Below are 18,722 nucleotides of genomic sequence, written 5' to 3' on the forward strand. Positions count from 1 at the left end.
GGCCGTTTGCTGAAGCAAGGGGTTAGATGGGGCAAAAGCAGAATGGAGCAGATGGAGATATGGGGAAGAGAAATGTCTCTCAGCTGCTAATCTCCAGCTGCAGGGGTTGTATGGGCGTTCCTTAGTGCTGTGGTTGAACATGCACCTATTGAAGTGCAGATGAAACAGACACCTACACTGTTTATAGACTCCTGAAAATTCCGCTAAGTACATTAATGTGTTTGCAGACCTAGTTCAAAGTGACCTAGATTGAGGACAAGGGAGCAGCAGAGCTCAGCCTAGTGCCCCAACACGACCATCATTTTACTTTTAATACTCATTTTAATCTTACGTGGGAGGGATTCGCACGACCCTTTTCCACTTGCTCCCTTTAATAAAGCAGATAGTAAGTAAGAATTACCAATTAAATTACACAGACCCTCTGTGATGCTTTCTGCAACTGACATGCACCTTGTTGAGGCTATGCCCAAACAATTGGACATGAATTCTGTGCCTGAAGCACTCTTTCATAACTTGGTTGATGACATGCCTTGGCATGGAATGTGGCTTCCCTTCAAGCAAAGTAAGCTCACTGTGTCTCCAAGCTACAGAACCCTGAAGACACTGCCACCAGCACTGATACCAAGTCACTCCTGTTCCAGGAGTATCAGGAAGCAGCCACGGAGATGTCTAGAAAAGGGAGAAAAAGGGTGAATATTGACCTGAATTATGACAGTGTTGCTACAGCTCAACAGAATTCCCGTTTCCTACAGTAGAGGATTGAGCCTTGTTAGCAGGGCTCTAGCAAACAGATGTCCTTTTCCTCTCTCAGCCCATCTTCCTGCCAATAAACTCTTCTCCTCCTCCTATTCAGCAGCAATTAACATCCATTATGCAATCACTTTACCTCACTGTAAAGGCTAAACAAAATAAAGAGAAGCAAATAACCAGGCTCTTGTCTTACAATCAAGTTTTACTATTAAATAGACAGATCTACACATTTATTTCAATCAGCATTGGACATAAATTGTTCTTAATTGGTTCTATCCCTACAGTAAGCTCAGAGGCTATTTGTTGGCAACATCTTGAGATTTACCAGGTGTTCTTATTCTAAGGAGAAAGTACAAATTTACAGATTCCAAATTCAATGTTAAATTACAGAATGTTAGAATCACAAAAAGGAAAAGACCTCCAAGATCACCAAGTCCAACCTCAACTCATCCCACCATGCCCACGTCCCTCAGTGCCACATCTCCATGGTTATGGAGCACCTCCAGGGCCAGTGACTCCACCACCTCCCTGGGCAGCCTGTGCTGATGCCCAACCACTCTTTCAGAGAAGAAATTCTCCCTATTATTCAACCTGTGTGATTAGTTCCTAGCACAGACATTTAGAACAGGATTTGACAGAAACCACCTTGATTTCTCACTCGACTACAGCCCACTTTAGTCAGATGTCTGTCACATGAACCCCAAAGCAAACATTACTAATACAAATAGAAGAAGCAGAACAGGACACATTTAATGTTTGTAATACAGATATGATTCACAGTCACAGAATTACCTGTACTGGTGCTCTGAACTCTCCCATTCTGCACAGACTAAGAGGCAATCAGCAGAAACCAAAACATCTGTACCTGCAGCCTCAGCACCTGCTTCATCCTGAACCTCCTGCAAATTTCCCATTCCTTCAACCACCAGCAGTGCCCCCTGCTTGCCAGGTTCTGTCCCTGAGCAGAAAAAACCATAATCACTACAGGCTGTCATGCCACACCATGTCCTGTATCGTGAGCACTTGCTCCTATTTTAGCTTTTCACCATCCAGACTATAAAAGGACAACATCAGCACAACTCCAGTCTCTCATCTTCCCTTTGGATGAGCAGTTCCAGGGAACTAATAAAGAAGAAGTGATCCATCACAACTCCTGTGATATTAACTGTGCAGCAGGAACTTCCGCTTGCTGCAACTCTCTGTGACTTGAAAATTGTGCAACACCTTTAGTAAACACTTCCTCATATAGGAACAAGAATAAGCAGCACAACTCACTCCCTCACTCACTGCACAAGACGGAACTGCTCAAAGCACAGACACGGGAACTCAGCTTTCCTAGGGCGAGGAATCCACTGCTAGACAACTGCAACTGAGATGAATAATGTCATTCTCATTTTTGTTGTTTTGCTATGTTTTCTCCAACAAGGTATGTTTTTCCCCTTCCCTTCCCTTCCCTTCCCTTCCCTTCCCTTCCCTTCCCTTCCCTTCTTTATCCTTTTTTAATGGTTATAAGGATAATCTTAGATAACTTTGTATAGCTTTTATAAATTTTTAATTATTAGCTTGCGGATAATAACAAAGACCACTGAATTAAAGCTGTTGAAGAAAATCTGAATCACTGAAGTTAGGAGTTTGTTTCCTTTTCTCTTTCCATTCATAGACATTATCTGGTTAGGGAAATAGTGACTCGTGTGAAAACTCGATAGATTGGCTGGAGACCACAAACAGGTCAGTTCTGTGAGCCAGTTAAGAAAGCATTTTGTCTGCAAGTGATCGGAGAACTGACCCAACTGGACAAAGTACATGACAGTGTTTTGGCCACAGAAGAAAAGACCTGTATTTGAATTCAATTAATTCTATTACCTGCACTGAAATAGTTACCACTTTTACTATCTGTGCCTTACTGCAGGTTATGAGTTGAGAAGTTCATACGGTTTAACCTTAATGCACTGCACATTTCTTTCCCATGTGCACTGTTTCATTCAATTCATGTCAACAGGGAACAGATCCCTTCAGAGCTTGGCACAGGTTTTGTAAGCATCATTAGACATGCAGCTTGTTCTCTGACAGGTGTCTTTCTGATTGCACTGGTTGCAAAGGTATCTGAAAACATGTGCAGTCTTAATGCTTGAGGTGTGAATAGTTTAGTTTGTTCCTCGACAAAAGTAAATCTTCATTACCAATGAATTCCTCACAACATGTCGTCCTGGGTTATGCTTCTGGAAAATTACTTAATTATTTGTTCTTTATTAGCAATTTTTCTAGCTATTACAGAAAGCCCAAGGAATTTCCTTCTTTCTTAAGGCTTAGGCTTACTGACTTAGGACAATGGATGAAACAAAGACAATGTAGCGAGCTGATTAAAATAATGCCTCTAAGAAACTATTTGTTCCAGAACAAAGCTGACTTGTTAGCTTTGAAATGCTTCTTGCATCCCTCTGCAAGGGAAAGAGAAGTTTAGTTCTGGGACTTTACTCAAATCCAGCTAGCCTTGAGCTGCCTGGGCTACAGACAGTCCTGCAAAGAGTCTCCACCAGAGACTCAGTTCTGAGAGGCATACAATATTACTTTGATCAGTGCATAAGAGCATATTGCAAGCTCATGAGTTTATTACCTTTATAACATGGCGTCCTCTACAGCACACAGTTTTGTTCTGATACAGCCAGGTTTATTCTGCAATTACTTTTTGAAAGGGCTGAATCAAATAAATGAGTTAAGTTGAATTAATCTATCTATTTTACTGGGACAATCTGCATGAGGATGTACTGTGTTGTTGCAGAGATTAAAGATTAAAAAAAATTGCAGTAATCGGACGCCCCACTGTTGTAAAACTTTGGCCTTGAGGCAGATCATTAAAACAAAAGTTTCACTCTCTCTTTATTAGTGTTGTTTTTAAATGCAAACTCTTGTGCTTCAACCTTCAAGAATGCTCCATTCAGGTGAAGTGACCCTTTGTAGGAGATTAAAGAGTTTATGGAGCAAACAGACCTCCTGTTGCCTTGTTGGAAAGCAACACATCCCTTGTAGAGCCCTGTTTTCCCCACGTGCTGCATGCCAGCTGCTGTCAATAACTTCAAATGATGCAGTGTGTGCTGACCATCCCTGCAAATCGTGCTGCTAATGAACTTTTTGTCCTTACTCACTCATGCCTTGAAGCACGCAACAGAATGGAACAGTGTTCATCAGCACTGTGTCTATTGAAGCACTGCTGGGAAGTGTTTAAGTGAGAAGATTAGCTTGAAAGCTTTCTAAAGGAGAAATCTAGGCTTCTTCCAGACCTGTGAGGAACTGTGTGAGTTTATTTGCTTATACAGAGGCAGTCTTAACTTGCAGGCCAGTGTAGTGGAAATGGTAATTCACAGCCTGAAGCAGTGCTTGAGCACCTGGTGGGAAGGCAGGGCCAACCCAGAGGAGCAATGCAATGCACCTGAGTGACTGGAAGGGCTGGAGCCAGGATCCACCCCTTCCAAAACCTCATTTAAGGGTTGCCCAGGGATGTGGTGGAGTTACCATCCTTGGAGGTGATCAAGAACTGCAGAGATGTGGCACTGAGGGACTTAGCTGGTGGGCATGGTGGGGTTGGACTTGGAGATCTCAAGGTCTTTTTGAACCTTAGGGATTCCATTCTATAATATTACCAAGGATGGCAACTCAGCTAAAACCCAGACTGTGACAAACATTATGTCACATTGTGGGGGGCTGCTTAAGAGCAGATGAGCACATGCTGTGACCGAGAACAGATCAGAATTGAGTGGCTATAGAGCCCAAAAGAATAGTCTTGGCAGACATGAAATATGGTGTTTAATAAGTTAATACTGTGATTTCATAAATATACATCTGTTTCTCCCTAGGAAATGCAAGCAAGAAATTACCTGGAGTTGAGCAATATGAAATAGTTTATCCTCGGAAACTGCACACAGTACATAAAAGAGATGTAGAAAGAAGCAAAGGAAAGGTATTACAATATAGAACTTTTGCTTTTTATTTACTGGGAAATGGAGAAAGTTAGATTTGGTCCTCTAACCAAAAAATATGAAAGAAAATAATCTGGTTATTCTATAACTGCCAGAGTGCTTATTTTTGGTGGAAAGTGAAGGAAAAGAATGCAGCTGGTAACTCAACTGCAATCTAACTCACAGTGAGGCCAGAAGTCATAAAAGTCCATATTCTAACTCTTAAATCTGTTTACAGACAAAATACGACGATACATTGGAGTATGGAATCAAAGCCAATGGAGAGGAAGTCATATTGCACCTACAAAAAAATAAGTATGTTCAATGCAATCTTTTCCTTAAACTCCTCACTGTATGTGGCTCTCTAAAGCATGCAGGATAAAAGCAACTTAAGTCCCTGTAAGATGAAGATATTTTCACTGTTTTGGTAGTGTGAAATAACTATGTATGCTATAGTGATAGAATGACTGGCCTGCACTGCTGATTTTGACGTGGTTTAGTAGGCATGGTGGGGACGGTCAATGGTCGGACACGCTGAGGCCTTCTCCAACCTTACTGCTTCCATGATTCTATGGAGTGATGGGGGTTGGTTGGTGTTGGTCTTGATCTTAGTGGTGTTTTCCAACCTTAACGATTCCATGACTCTGTGATTCTATGACTGTTGACCTGCTTTTCCCAAGATGGCTAAATTGACAGAATGAGTAATACCTTCATTATGTTTCAGATGTTTTCTTCTCTAAGGGTAGTCCCTGGGTTATGCTCATTTGTTGTTTTGGTAGAAGCTATAGAGAAGTACAAGAGCAAAATCCATGGAAATGGAGCTCGATAAGCTCTTCCGAAAGTGGGGAAAAAAATAATGCAACAGTCCTCAGACAAAGCTTCCAATACCCGCTACCACAGCTCTATTTCTGCTGAACTTTCAGTAGTGAAATACACAAAACCAGCTATAATTTTCTGCTTGCTGGCCGCACCACAACATTTAACGTGGTATCAAACGAGCCTGCTGTAATAAGTGCTTTTCTAATGGCTATGTAAATGCAGTGGTACTATAATCAGCTCACGATAACTACATACTATAATGTGTCTCTGTGTGCACACAGCCACGTGCATGTAGGAGCAGACGAGGCTGCTTTCCCATTGACCATCTCTTCACCATTATAACCAGGGGGGTGAGCTGGGAAGAGAGCACAACTGTACCACTGTGGAGTGGTGGAAACATCTACACAAATGGGAGGGCAAAACAGAATCAATGCCACATGTATCGTCATGTATTCACTTTCCGATCTACCAGGAGATTACTTTATACTAAGGAAATAAGTAGGCATTAATTGATTTTTTTATTTTAGAAAAGTCCTTTTGAGTAAGAACTACACGCAGGCAGAATTCCCCACCCAGGTGCTTTTCTGCCTTTGTCTTTTGATACTAATCATAACCTGAGTAATCATCTGAATTCCTTAAGTGCTTCACTCGTTACACAATCGTCTCATTTTTAGATGACTGCAATTATTTGAATAATAACTGTTCTTTAATCTTTGCAGGCATCTGTTAGCTGGGGACTATACCGAAACAGTTTACTCAGATGACGGCCAACAGATAACCACGAGTCCCCAGATCAAGGTAATCAATCAATAAAAAGGTTTATTTCCCCTTACTGAGTTCTGTATGAGGTTCGTGGGTGCATGAACTAATAACACAAATCAGCCTTTGGCACTTTCCACCTCTCAGCTGATGAACACACACCTGAGCTGAGTTTCTCTCTTTGTCAGGACAGGGAGTGGAGCCAGGACAGAACAACCCCCCCCCCCACCCTCCTGACTTTGCTCATTCGGTGCAGCTCAGTGCCTCCTTTCACATCTAATCTCACTGAGATCACGGATTCAGATAAGCACAGATTTCCTCTGCCTCACCTCATCGCCCACACTCAGAGCAAACGCACTGCAGGTTACTCCAGGTGGTTCCTCTGAGCCATGACCAATCACTTATTCAGACTCAAAGGAAATGGCTGTTACATTTTAATTTTTTTTTTTTTAATTAATTGTCTGCCCTCCAGTTTTATCTTCAACAAAGCCCTCAGCTGAAGCTTTCCAATGTCACACTCCCTGTTTTAACACATGCAATTTAAAATACAAAGTCTAATATTAATTTTTCATGGGGTGATTAGCAGCAAAGGGAGCTGCAATAACTATGCAATAAAACTTTGATTTTTGGCTGCAAAAGGAATTAAGTATGGACTTAATTTATCAGAGTACATCAGTTTATGCTTCATTTTGAGCAGCAAATAGTCTTATTTTCATGTGATGCTCTGTATGAACCAGAACCCACCATGACTGGATTTACCAACACTTGGGTTGCTTTGTATTGAAGAATAACAACAATGGAACTGCAGCAAACATAGAAATGGCCACCAGCTTTTTTCATTTTAAGAGTCTCCCCCAATTGGAGACCTCCTCACCTAGCATAGGGAATTGTAGCACTCTAACTGGTGTACTTTGTCTCTAGAAATCAATTTAAAAATATATTTTTCCATTTCTAAACAGGATCACTGTTACTATGAAGGTTACATTCAGGATGAGGCTGGCTCAACAGCAAGCATCAGTGCCTGTAGAGGTTTAAGGTAAGGTGGAGGTTCAGTTCGCAAATGGTACTGATATCAGAATATGCATGAGGATAAGCTTTCCAGTTCAAATAGAATCAGGTTGTAAATAAATAGGTGCTATCTTTTATTCTCGTATGCTTATGAGGGAACAGACCTGAATTAAAGATGAAAGCCTATCTTTGAACTCGCCACTGAAGCTGGATTTCACTTTACAAGCAGAAAACTCCCAAATGTAAAACTAATTCATTCTTAATCCAGTTTCCCTTTGATTAATGGTCACCTGCTCAAGAGACCTCACCTGATGAGCTTCCCATTCACAGAATGGAGTCACAGAATGGCTTGGGTTGGAAGGGACCTTAAAGACCATCCCCAACCCAGCAGCTTCAATTCCTGCCTGCATGCTGCCAAGCCATGCTCCACTGTGGGCAAAGTGGTGATGGGTTGAGGGTTGATGATCTTTGAGGTCTTTTCCAACTGTAATAATTATACGATTGCATTGGGGTGTGCAATAGTCTCTACGTGCCCTGTTAAAGACAATATTGCTGTCTCAGTCCCATGGATTCAAAAGTCTAACCTAAAGAAAATGTTCACAGTGGGTATTTTGAGACCCGTGGGCAGAAGTACCTGATTGAACCCTTGGGAACATCGGACAGAGAGAAGCATGCAGTCTATGAGTTTGTGGAAGACGAGTCCATCAAAACCTGTGGAGTAGTCAATAGCAGCTGGGAAGTGAATGCAAGTGACCCCATCAATAACATCTTCAAATCCAGCAATAGCCCAGAAGTAAGTACAGAGCAGAAAAGAAGCTGAGGCTGCAGCACAGGGTGAGTGGCCAAAGTCCCACTGTCTGCTGGCACCTCTGGGAGAGAAGCAACTGCAAGCAGTGGAGTGTAACCAAACCTTAATCGACCAGTGCAAGATCTCAGATCTGAGCCTTTGGAGCTGCCATCTGAATTAAGCCCTCCTTCATGTGTCCGTGTGCATTTTTAATCATCTAAATATCTGGCTTACCTTTGATTGTTTTAAAATGAGGCAGTCCCATTTCAAATTACTTAGCGAGACAAAGGCCCCAGTAATGAATACACTGATGGGAAACTGGTAAGAATGAGACTGAAACAAGCCTTAAAAGTCACCAAAATTTATCTTCTCTCTAGATGAAGGCGTACCTGAAGGCAAAGAAATATCTGGAAGTTTACGTAGTTGCAGACAATATTATGGTGGGTACTGAACTAACATTTTCCTCATGAGACTGAGGTCAGTGCTGTTCATTCTGGGCTCCTACCACAACTACAGCACTGGGACAAAAAGCAGTCCCAGCTGCAGCCCAATTCCTCCAGGCTTTGCACTAGATGGTCTGATAAAACAATAAATACAACAGATAAGGCCAGACAGTTGACACTGCCATCTTCAGTGGGGATATTTCTTTTCTGACAAACCACTTCTTTTTCCTCTTGTTCCTGACATCGTGTATTTGATTTTTCAGTATAAGAAGTACAACAAAGATGTTAATACTGTGAGACAAAGGATATTTGGAATAGTCAATTTCATCAACACGGTAAGAATAAATACAGAAGAGAAAAATTTAATTAGATGTGATTTATACTTTTTCTTTTATGAACTTTACATATTTTTACTATAACGTGTAGAAAAGCATGAAAACTGTACTGTCATTTTCAAGCAAATCTGCCCATATCACTCTGCTGTTTGCCTTCAGGCAGGAAATAAAAGTTAAATTAGTATTGAGGGAAGACTTGCATCTTATTTTCTTATCATCTCTTAAAGTCAGGGATTGAAATACTTCAAAAAGAATGAACTGATTCTTCATTCTCTCACAGTTTAAATTTCCTCCAAAATTTGGATTTTCCAAGTACTTTAAAGCCATTTTTCTGGGTGGGGGGAAATAAGACTTCAAGTTTTGTCTTTTGTTTTGTTGCAACTTCTTAAATCAAGTTTGGAGGGGTCCATATTGAACCAACAACAGGAAACCAGTCATGCAGATGACTGTCTGTTGAGGAAGTCTTTGTGAAGTACTTTGTTTTACAGCAAAACGGTTTCTCTGCTGCAGGTTTATAAGGCCATCAATATTTACGTGGCTCTAATTGGCCTAGAAATCTGGACAGACAATGATAAATGCTCCCTGAGTCCTATTGCAGGATCGACTCTGGACAGCTTCTCAAAGTGGAGGAGCTCAGATTTATTAAAGAGGAAAAGAAACGACAATGCTCAGCTAATTACGTACGTATCGCTGCTTTTCCTGCTCTGGTCACAAAGCAGTTTGTCTCAAAGACTGCAGTGTAGGCTAACAACACAAAGAGTCGTGGCATGAAACTTAAAGGCAGCTGGGAAATGCAGATCATCAAACCCAACCAGCATTTACTCTGCTATTCTGGCTCACGTTCATTGGTTTTCACTCACCCAGGCATTTCATCAAGCGATTTGCACTGAACCAGGTGCTCGGGTCTCATAAAAAAAGAATGAAGTGTATTTAGTTGTTTTCTGGTTTGCACTGCTCTTAAGCATATCTTCAAACACTGTATTAAATCAAGGATGAAAAGCAGAGCTAGAAGTGAATATATACTTTGAGATTCTGCTTGGTTAGTAAAGCAAATGCTGACTTCAGGTCTGCTCCGTGGTAATATCACTGTGTTTTGTGCTGTCTTCCTTACAGAGGGCACGACTTGGAGGGGACAACGATTGGATTAGCTTTTATAAAATCCATTTGCAGTGATGTATATTCTGCAGGTATTATCCAGGTCTGACTTATTCTTGTTTATCTCATTTTTAAAAGATTTTCTGGTTCTCTCTCAACCAGCAAAGAACATTTGGGTTGAGAAGATTAGCAGGCTTTTCCAACCTTTATGATTGTTTGGGTATGGTGAGGATAGGTTTATGATTGGACTTGTTGGACTTAGTGGTCTTTTCCAATCTTAATGATTAATGATTCTATTAATGAAAATTATTGGGCTTATAACATTTCCAGTTCTTCATCTGGTTCATATCATTGTTTCATTAGGCTGTAGAAGTCACAGGCTTTATTTTAAATGACGTGCAGAAGACAACAAAAGCACACATAAAGTGTGGTATTTGTGTTATCTAACAGTCAACATCAAACTCAGACATCTTTACGTGGCGCACCAGACACTTACAGAGTCAGAGAGAAAATTAAGTGATTTTTGTGTCCAAAAAGGTTCTGTTTTGAGTGGGAAATTGTGGAAAAGATGCATGCATGGATTGACCAACACTACCAGATTACATATGATGACAATATCATCACTTGAACAACTGTTCTACTTCTCAGCCACTTGATTTCTTTGATGTTCCTACGTGCTCTACAATGCTCACAGAAGGAATACGTTGTCCTTATTTCCACAGGATCATAGCAGGAATGAGATTGCAGTTGGAGCTACCATGGCACATGAGATGGGACACAACCTTGGCATGAGTCACGACACCAAAGACTGCACGTGTCATTCCCGAGTCTGTGTCATGACAGATACTGTTAGGTAAGAGTCTGGGAAAGAGGGTGAGCACATTAACACACTGGATCTGAGAATGAAGGGCTCTGTATAAGCTGCCAGTTTCCAAAACAGATTGTTATAGTTGTTTCTATTTAGTGGGCATAGTAGTGAAGGTCAATAGATGGTTGGATTGGATGACCTTAGTGGTCTTTCTAACTTTTATGATTATTTGTTATTTTTGTCCTTTAAGATTATCCCATTTAAATTATATATATTAAAAAAAAAAAAAAAAAAAAAAAAGTAAACTGAAGAAATTCCAGAGTGTGGTGAGCATCCCACTTCCAATTTGAAGCTCTTCTATGTTACTTCTAGATGGATAACCCCGAAAGCACAATCTTTAGTTATTCTGGGATAACTTTTCCATCAGGGGCTATTGCTTCTCCTTGTCTACAACAACCATAACCCAAGTCCTCTTGCTTTCTCAAAACAGTTCTGTCATCCCTAAGAAATTCAGCTCCTGCAGCCTCCAAGATTTTGAGAAATACATGTTGAATGACATGCCAAAATGTCTAACTAACATCCCAGATATAAATGCCATCATAGCACCTTCATCATGTGGCAATGGCTTTGTGGAAAAAGGAGAGGAATGCGACTGCGGGACTTCAGAGGTATCTGCCCAACTGGGGATAAAATAATACTTGGAAGAGGAAACTGGTTGTTTTCAGGCTGTTTTCTGAGGCAGTCTGTTTAAATCTAGCTGAAATACTTCCGTAGAAACTGCAGCCATCAAACCGCTGGTCTGCAATCTGGACGTCCCTACAAAGCGCAGGGAAGATGAGGGCACATCATATGGTGTTGTATCACTGAAGGAACTGAGAACAGGAAAGAAGCACAGACACAAAAGTGCCAGAGAGGAAATAAGTCAGTTCCCTGTACGCTCTGGTCAGCACTTTGATGACCACGTTTGGAGATCTTCGCATGCATTGTGTTCTAGTGACAATGGTTTTCATAGAAGCAAAGACAGATCCCAGATACCCTTCCCTCTCCCAGTAAGCAGTGGTTTGCTGGGAATGCTGTGCAGAGGGACTGAAATTTGGAGCACTGTACAGAGCCCTGACAGTCTGTTCTATCCCAGGAGTGCACAAACGCCTGCTGCGACCCAGAGACGTGCAAGCTGACAGCTGGCTCCATGTGTGCACACGGAGACTGCTGCGAGGACTGCCAGGTAAAAACCCCATCTCGGCTTCTATCACTGAGGTGTGCTGAGGTTTTCCACCTTTGTGAAAGCAGTAATGCATTTCACAACAGAATCAGTCCTCAGTACATGTAAATACTGGCACAGCGTTGTAATTGTTACGTCAAGTGAAGCATTGCTTTCCTCCAATTCAGTATAAAAGTGCAGGAGCTGTGTGTCGGGAAGCCAAGGATGACTGCGACCTGCCTGAGATGTGCACTGGTTATTCTGGGAATTGCCCATCGGATCGATTCCGTATGAACGGACATCCTTGCAACAACGGTGAAGGCTTTTGCTACATGGGAATCTGTCCCACCCGAGAAAGCCAATGCAGAGCTGCTTTTGGACCACGTAAGTACAAGCTGCCACTGAAAATGTAAGGCTGTCAATAGAGAGAGACAAGGCAGGCTTTGTCTGCTAGCAACCCACCAAAGGCCTTTTAGAAATACGGAACAGCGTGGCAAGAGAACCCAGATCTAGCTCATAGTGTAGTTTATTGATTTTCTACTTCTATGTAAATGATTATTAGCACCTGACCTCTAGGGAAATGTGAAGTGGTAGGCTGGTTCCTCTTTCGCACCATGGTTTTAAGACAATCTTGAAACAGAGCTGATACTTGCATGACAGAATGAGGAAGTGTCTGAGTTTCAAATTGCTGTCCAAATTTGGTATGTCTGCATGGTTCTGAAGGCTTACCATCGTCCTCAACCTGACTGTGTCCCTTCTCCTAAGCAAGGTTTGTGATGGATAGAGAACACACAGGACAGGTGCTGCTGAATGCACACATTAACACTGCAGGATTAACGCACAAAGTGCCAGGGACTCATTCAGGCTCATGGGTAACTTCACTGAGGAAGTCCATTTCCTAAATAGATGAATGAAATGCAATACTAACAGACTAACCTAAACTAATCCTAACTTCTCTCCTAAGCTCTTTGTGTTATTGCTCTTCTTGTTTTCCTCTTTAACAGAGGCTACTGACGGGGCAGCGTCCTGTTACCGGATGAATGAGAAGGGGGTGTATTATGGATACTGCAGAAAAGAGCGAGGCAGTCACGTCCCGTGTAAAAAGAAGTAAGCGCTGTTACGGAATTTGCCAGAACTTGGGAAGAGAGACCATTGCCATTCAAATTCAGAGATGGAAAAAGAGTGCAGCTATTGTAGATGGCGCATAAGTCTGCAAGTCCTTTTTTTCTTATTCAGTTGGAATACTGAAGTAAATGCACTTCTAAGAAAACTAATTTCCAAAGAGAACTCCTGCCCAGGGAAAGCAGTGATGCAAGTTGTCTCGAGATCAGTCTGCTCGTGCATGTGTGTAAGATTGTTTGCATGTACATGCAGCCAAGGGCAAGGAAAGGATTTTGAATAGGGAAGCTGAACTTCTGATAAACCTCCAAAACTGAGAACAGCTCAGCTAATTTCTGTAAGTTATTATGGGTTTTCTAAAGAACTCAAGAGGAGTTAAGAACTTGCCACTCAAACTGATCTAAAAACACCACAAAGCAAAACATACCTGCAGTTCTTTCTATGGAGTTCATATACAGCCACTGAAATCCAGGCTAGAGAACAGAGCAGCCTGGATACCTTTGCTGTGCACTGTTCTAATGGCCCTTGTTCTCCTTCCAGAGACATCATGTGTGGGAAGCTGTACTGCTCTGGGGGGCAGGAGATGCCCACCTATGGCAGCCTGGTGACCTTTGAGTCCTGCAAAGCAAGCTTTCCTAGGAATGGAGATACAGATTTAGGGATGATCCTCAATGGAACCAAGTGTGGGGATGGCATGGTTAGTAGAGGGAAAAAAAACAACTTCACCCTGTTTCTTCACTCTTTCAGTCTTGCTTACATCATTAGCCAAACAAGAAGGACTTTAGACAGGGAAGATCGAAGTGGACATTGAACTTCCACTGATCTGACTTGCTGTGCCTTCTGCCCTACGTCTAGCAGAAACCAGGAGCAAAGCAAACAGGAGCTCCTGTGCTTCTGAGTTCCTTGCATTTCATTGCCATTTTACTCTTTTTTTCACTGACAAAAACAGACATGGCAGAAGAAATATTACCTTTGTACTGGAAGGTTAAAAGATTGTACCAATTATTTTTAATCATTTCTATAATGAACGTGTTGGGCATCACTGGGGATTACATCCAAATTCCTTGCAATATTTCTACCTGAAAGAGGTTTTCAGGGGAAAAAAAGAATGAAGAATTGCAAATGATTGGCAACCAATGACATCTCTACATATTTGCCACTATATCTTGCTATAAAATATACAAAGGTCAAATTAAAAATTATATCCACATCTCATCTACATCTCCTGATGTAGGTCTAAGTGATTAGCCTACTTTTCTATGCCTCCTTTCACTCTTCATCTCTTCATGCAATAATTGTGCAAGCTCTGCATGTTCTGAAAGCTGTAAATCTCTTTTGTGACACTGGCCTTGCACGTTGCAGGTATGCAGCAATGGAGAATGTGTCTATGCTGAAGATGTCTTTAGATCAAGCGACTGCTCTGCCAAGTGCCCTGGACATGCTGTAAGATACTAGCTACTAACTTAGGAAAAAACAATGCATGCCAACTACAGACACTGTTGTTGATTCCATTTAAGTCATAAGGACAAGAATTTGCAAAAAGTTGCCAAGTCAGAACTTGCTAAAGTTTTAGGAAACCAAATTTTATTTGATATGGTATCCATATTTTTAAGATCACAGGAGATGGACACAGATTACTTGTAATTCTAATGCAATATCACAGCTAATCTTTCATTCGTTCTGTGCAAAAGTGCCACAGCCAGTGCTAAATCTTAGTCCACGTGAAATGAGATGGATTTCCTGCACCCTGTTCCACAGCTGCTGAAATGTTTCTATGTTATTTGCACTCATCCTGAATCTATTCCTGGCTTTGTGCTTCCCTAGGTTTGTGACCATGAGATGCAGTGCCAGTGTGAAGAAGGATGGGCACCACCAAACTGCGACAGCTCATCCACAGTCACCAGTAAGTACTGCACGGCCTCACATGGAGAACACTGCCATCAACTGACTGAAACGAGACCTTTAGCTCCAGCGAAACAGCCCTAACTTGCACAACTGCACACCTAGGGCTATGACTTCTGTGCATGGATGTGTGACTGCGGGTTGTACTTTGCCAGTGTTCGGGATGGGCATCTGCTCATCTGTGTACATCTTTTAAGCTATAGCAATTTGTGTTCTGTTTTCCTGACAGGTTTTGCAATCGTTGCTGGTGCGCTGGTTGCCCTCACTGTGATTGTAATTGCAGCAATATTGCTCTTCCGCTTCCGAGTATTCAAGAAGAGGTAAAATATTTACTCTATTGAGAAAGGGGTAAACTAAACCCAAGCAATTTAAGCTGGGGTTTTCAAAGAAAGTGAAGAAAACTCTGGAGAAGCAAGGAAGTTGGTGTGAGAGCTCTACTGAAGCCAGGAGAGTCTTAAAACTAGTGCTCAAGATTAATCCTACAGTAATTAAAAATGGCTTTCATAGAATCATACAGGTGGGCAAAGAGCTCTCCACCCAGCCCCACCGTGCCCACTGACCATGTCCCTCAGTGCCACATCTCTTGAACACCTCCAGGGATGGTGATTCTGCCACTTCCCTGAGCTTTATACTAGAATACTGGGATTAAGGCAAGCACTCAACTTCAGCAAGTATGTTTTATATGAATTTAGAATTTACATATATATTATGTACATATTCACATAGCAGCCATACCAGAAGGGGACCTGGAGCCACCAATCAAGTCTTTGTGGACCAAGAACAAAGAGAGCACCCTGCCTTGGCAGTACCCACCCAGAAGGTAAGAGCGGGGCGGTGCTGGGTTACTACAGCCTCCCCAAGATTGAGATGAGGGGTGAATTGTGCCACATCTGCAGGAGGGCTTCAAAGCAGTTGTGTAGTGCTAAAAGGAGTGTGCTGTAGAACCCCAGCACGGGGAAGGGAGCAAGTGAAGCATGTGGCACTAAGTCTGCCCCTGACTGATCTGTCTGCAGTAAAGGGCGCAAAGGCAGTGCACAAGATGAGCCCTCCATTAGACTTTACTGTTCCCTGTTTCAGATTAACGATAAGAAGCTTCTCCTTCCTGTACCTCCACCACAGGAGAACAAACCACAGCTTCGGAGTGTAAGTGATTCTGGAGATACTCTTATTTTCTGATGTTGGGTTTGGGGAACGCAGCACATGTGACATCACAGAGAATCAGAAAGGTTGGAAAAGATCTCTAAGAACACTAAGTCCAACCTGAACCCATCTTCACCATGTCCTTCAGTGCCACATCTCCACAGTACAAACATCCCCAGGGATGGTGACTCCCTTACGTCCCTGGACAGCTTGTGAAAGTGGAGACCTGCAATGCCAAGCTGATCCCAAAGGCTGAGAATCATTGCATTGCAGCTATAAAGCCCTGTAAGTTCTCAGGGCCGAGCAGAGTAAAGCATCCCTGATCTAACTCTGAAATGAGTGCACCCATTTACTTCTACCAATGAACTTCATATATACAAACACAAGCTCACACATTCCCATTGAATATGCAAATACAAAATATGTATATAGGGTAAACCTGTATTCTACTCTCCTCTTTTACAGCCTATCATAAGACCAAAAGGTCCCCCACCTCCCGTCCCTGGCACCAAACCAGCCTTTTCTCACACACAAGACATGTTTGTAAGTATAACTTTGCAATTTTCCACATCTAAGCTGCGGACAAACAGCAGATGCCAAATATTATTTTCAGTTTCTGACTGTGGTTAAAGAAATCACAGATGTTCACAGAATCACTGAACTGTTAAGACTGGAAAAGACCACCAAGATCAGTAGTCCAACCATCAACCCACCAAAGCAATCAAACTTCTTTAGGGTAGGAGTGGTCTTTTTTTCCTCCATGTAACTCTAAATTGTACATGATATTCTTAACCTGTGCCAGGGATGCCAACACATCCACGGTGTTCACAGCTCTCCTTACAACATGCAGATCTGGGAGGCACAAAGGGTGGCACCTGTGGGAGGGTCTCCATCACTGCGCACGCACATGTTTTGAGTTCTTAAAAAATATCTGGAGATCAGAAGAACTTATTTGTCATTTACAGTCCCAAAGAATCCTTATTCAACAAAATAACCCCCTCAAATGTTTCATCCTCCTGCCCACCCCTCATGTGAGGGTGTAGAAACCATTTCCGTATTTAGCAACCTAATTGCCTGCGTGAAAAATGATGGATGAGGACTGGAAAAAGAAAAGCATCTGCTTGATTATAAAAGCCTTTATATCTCCCTGTCTTTAGAGATACATTCCTCAATGTGTACCTTGAGCGTGACACAGCCTCAGCCCCTTTAGCAGTCTATTTGAGCACAGACACTTGATGCAGATGAATTTACACATTTAGAATAGCTCAGAGCTCTTCTGAAACGGGATATCTACATCCCTCGTGTATTTATTACTGTGTGTGGACAGATTAACCTGACTTGCCCCTAGCTCTTCCACTCAGAAAACGCTTCAGTAAATATATGAGATAACTGCACTAGCAGCTGCTCAGACAGGGAAGCACAACGGCACTGACATTACATTTTTGTTACAGGCACCAGAGAAAAAACCTGCTTGTCTCCCTGTTCCCAAAGGCAAACCTCCACCTCCACCAAAGGTAACCTGAGCTCCAACACGAACAGCAGTTCTCTCAGGATGCAATTTGTTGAATAGGACACAGCTATTTGTTTAATTCTTTTTTCATACAGGCTTTGAAACCTCCCATTAACCCCAGGGTCTGAAGCTCCTGCAGGAGGGCTCATGGAATGCTGCGGGGCACTTGGTTTGTCCTCTGATTCTCCACTTTTCCTGTTCTCTGTGAAACAGAACAGCTTACTGACAGCTGCTTTGAAAGGAAAACTTTGGTTTTCAAACAGTGAGGAACTCTTTGGTGATGACATCAAGCTGCTGTCAGGAAGGAAACAAAGCAGAATCACTGCTTGCACTGAGGTATGGATGGAGCACACTATGACAGCTGCTGGACACATCCCAGCTCCTCAGCTGCCTCTTCACTGCTTTTCTCCAAAACAGACCTGAAAAGGTCAGAGAAAAAGCATGGGGTGCAAATTCTGCAAACTAGGATACATCTCCGGATCTTTGCCAACCCTCTCTGCAGCACCAGATTCCTGCTTCATGTGTGCAGTGCAAGCTCTGGACCCAGAAAAATCCTGCCAGCCCTCTGGAGAAGAGCTTACAGCCTTGAGGCCTGAAGGAACCTTGAAATAATACAATTACGAAGTGAACACATCGATTCTGGAAGGATCCATACGGATCAGATCCTTTCATTAATCCTTAGGTTACCTGTTACACAGGATTTCTCTGTTGAGTAGATAAATTGTGCTCAGAAGGGAAGCACACAGGACTCAACCTCCTGCTGCCTGCAGCACTCCCAGAGCTCAGCCCATGCCAGTTCCAAAGGAGCTCCAGCTGCCACCATTGCACTTGGACAGAGAAACTTGGAAAAGCAGTCAACAAAATCTTTAATCATTATTTCTTTTCACCCCTCAGCTCCAGAAATATCTAAATATTTCTCCCTTCCAGGATATACACAGCTCCGTGTTTTCATTTAATTGCTCCTGCACCATGACCTGTTATTGTAAAGTTGCTAATGAGCACTGGGCTGGGCACAGGGGTTTGTTATTGTGGGACCACATTGCAGCAGTGAGGCTTTGCACGCTGGTTTGGTACTGAGGGGTTCTTCATTCGT

General features: G+C 42.3%; 1 protein-coding gene across 1 annotated transcript; it reads left to right on the forward strand.

Moving 5' to 3' along the window:
• Positions 1-2,124: 2,124 nt before the first annotated feature.
• ADAM28 (ADAM metallopeptidase domain 28) lies at positions 2,125-17,757 on the forward strand (the record flags this gene model as incomplete). The annotated part of the gene is made up of 24 exons (XM_079547366.1): positions 2,125-2,176; positions 4,602-4,705; positions 4,942-5,018; positions 6,242-6,320; positions 7,241-7,317; positions 7,893-8,082; positions 8,454-8,516; positions 8,783-8,854; positions 9,365-9,534; positions 9,968-10,052; positions 10,672-10,802; positions 11,248-11,425; positions 11,893-11,982; positions 12,147-12,342; positions 12,963-13,065; positions 13,618-13,774; positions 14,440-14,520; positions 14,902-14,980; positions 15,209-15,299; positions 15,706-15,799; positions 16,057-16,122; positions 16,585-16,662; positions 17,571-17,633; positions 17,725-17,757. 24 exons carry the CDS (start codon positions 2,125-2,127, stop codon positions 17,755-17,757), a joined length of 2,409 nt encoding a protein of 802 aa, XP_079403492.1.
• Positions 17,758-18,722: the final 965 nt, after the last annotated feature.

This window comes from Tetrao urogallus (assembly GCF_951394365.1).
Source record: "Tetrao urogallus genome assembly, chromosome: 27".
In the NCBI taxonomy this organism is placed as follows: domain Eukaryota; kingdom Metazoa; phylum Chordata; class Aves; order Galliformes; family Phasianidae; genus Tetrao; species Tetrao urogallus.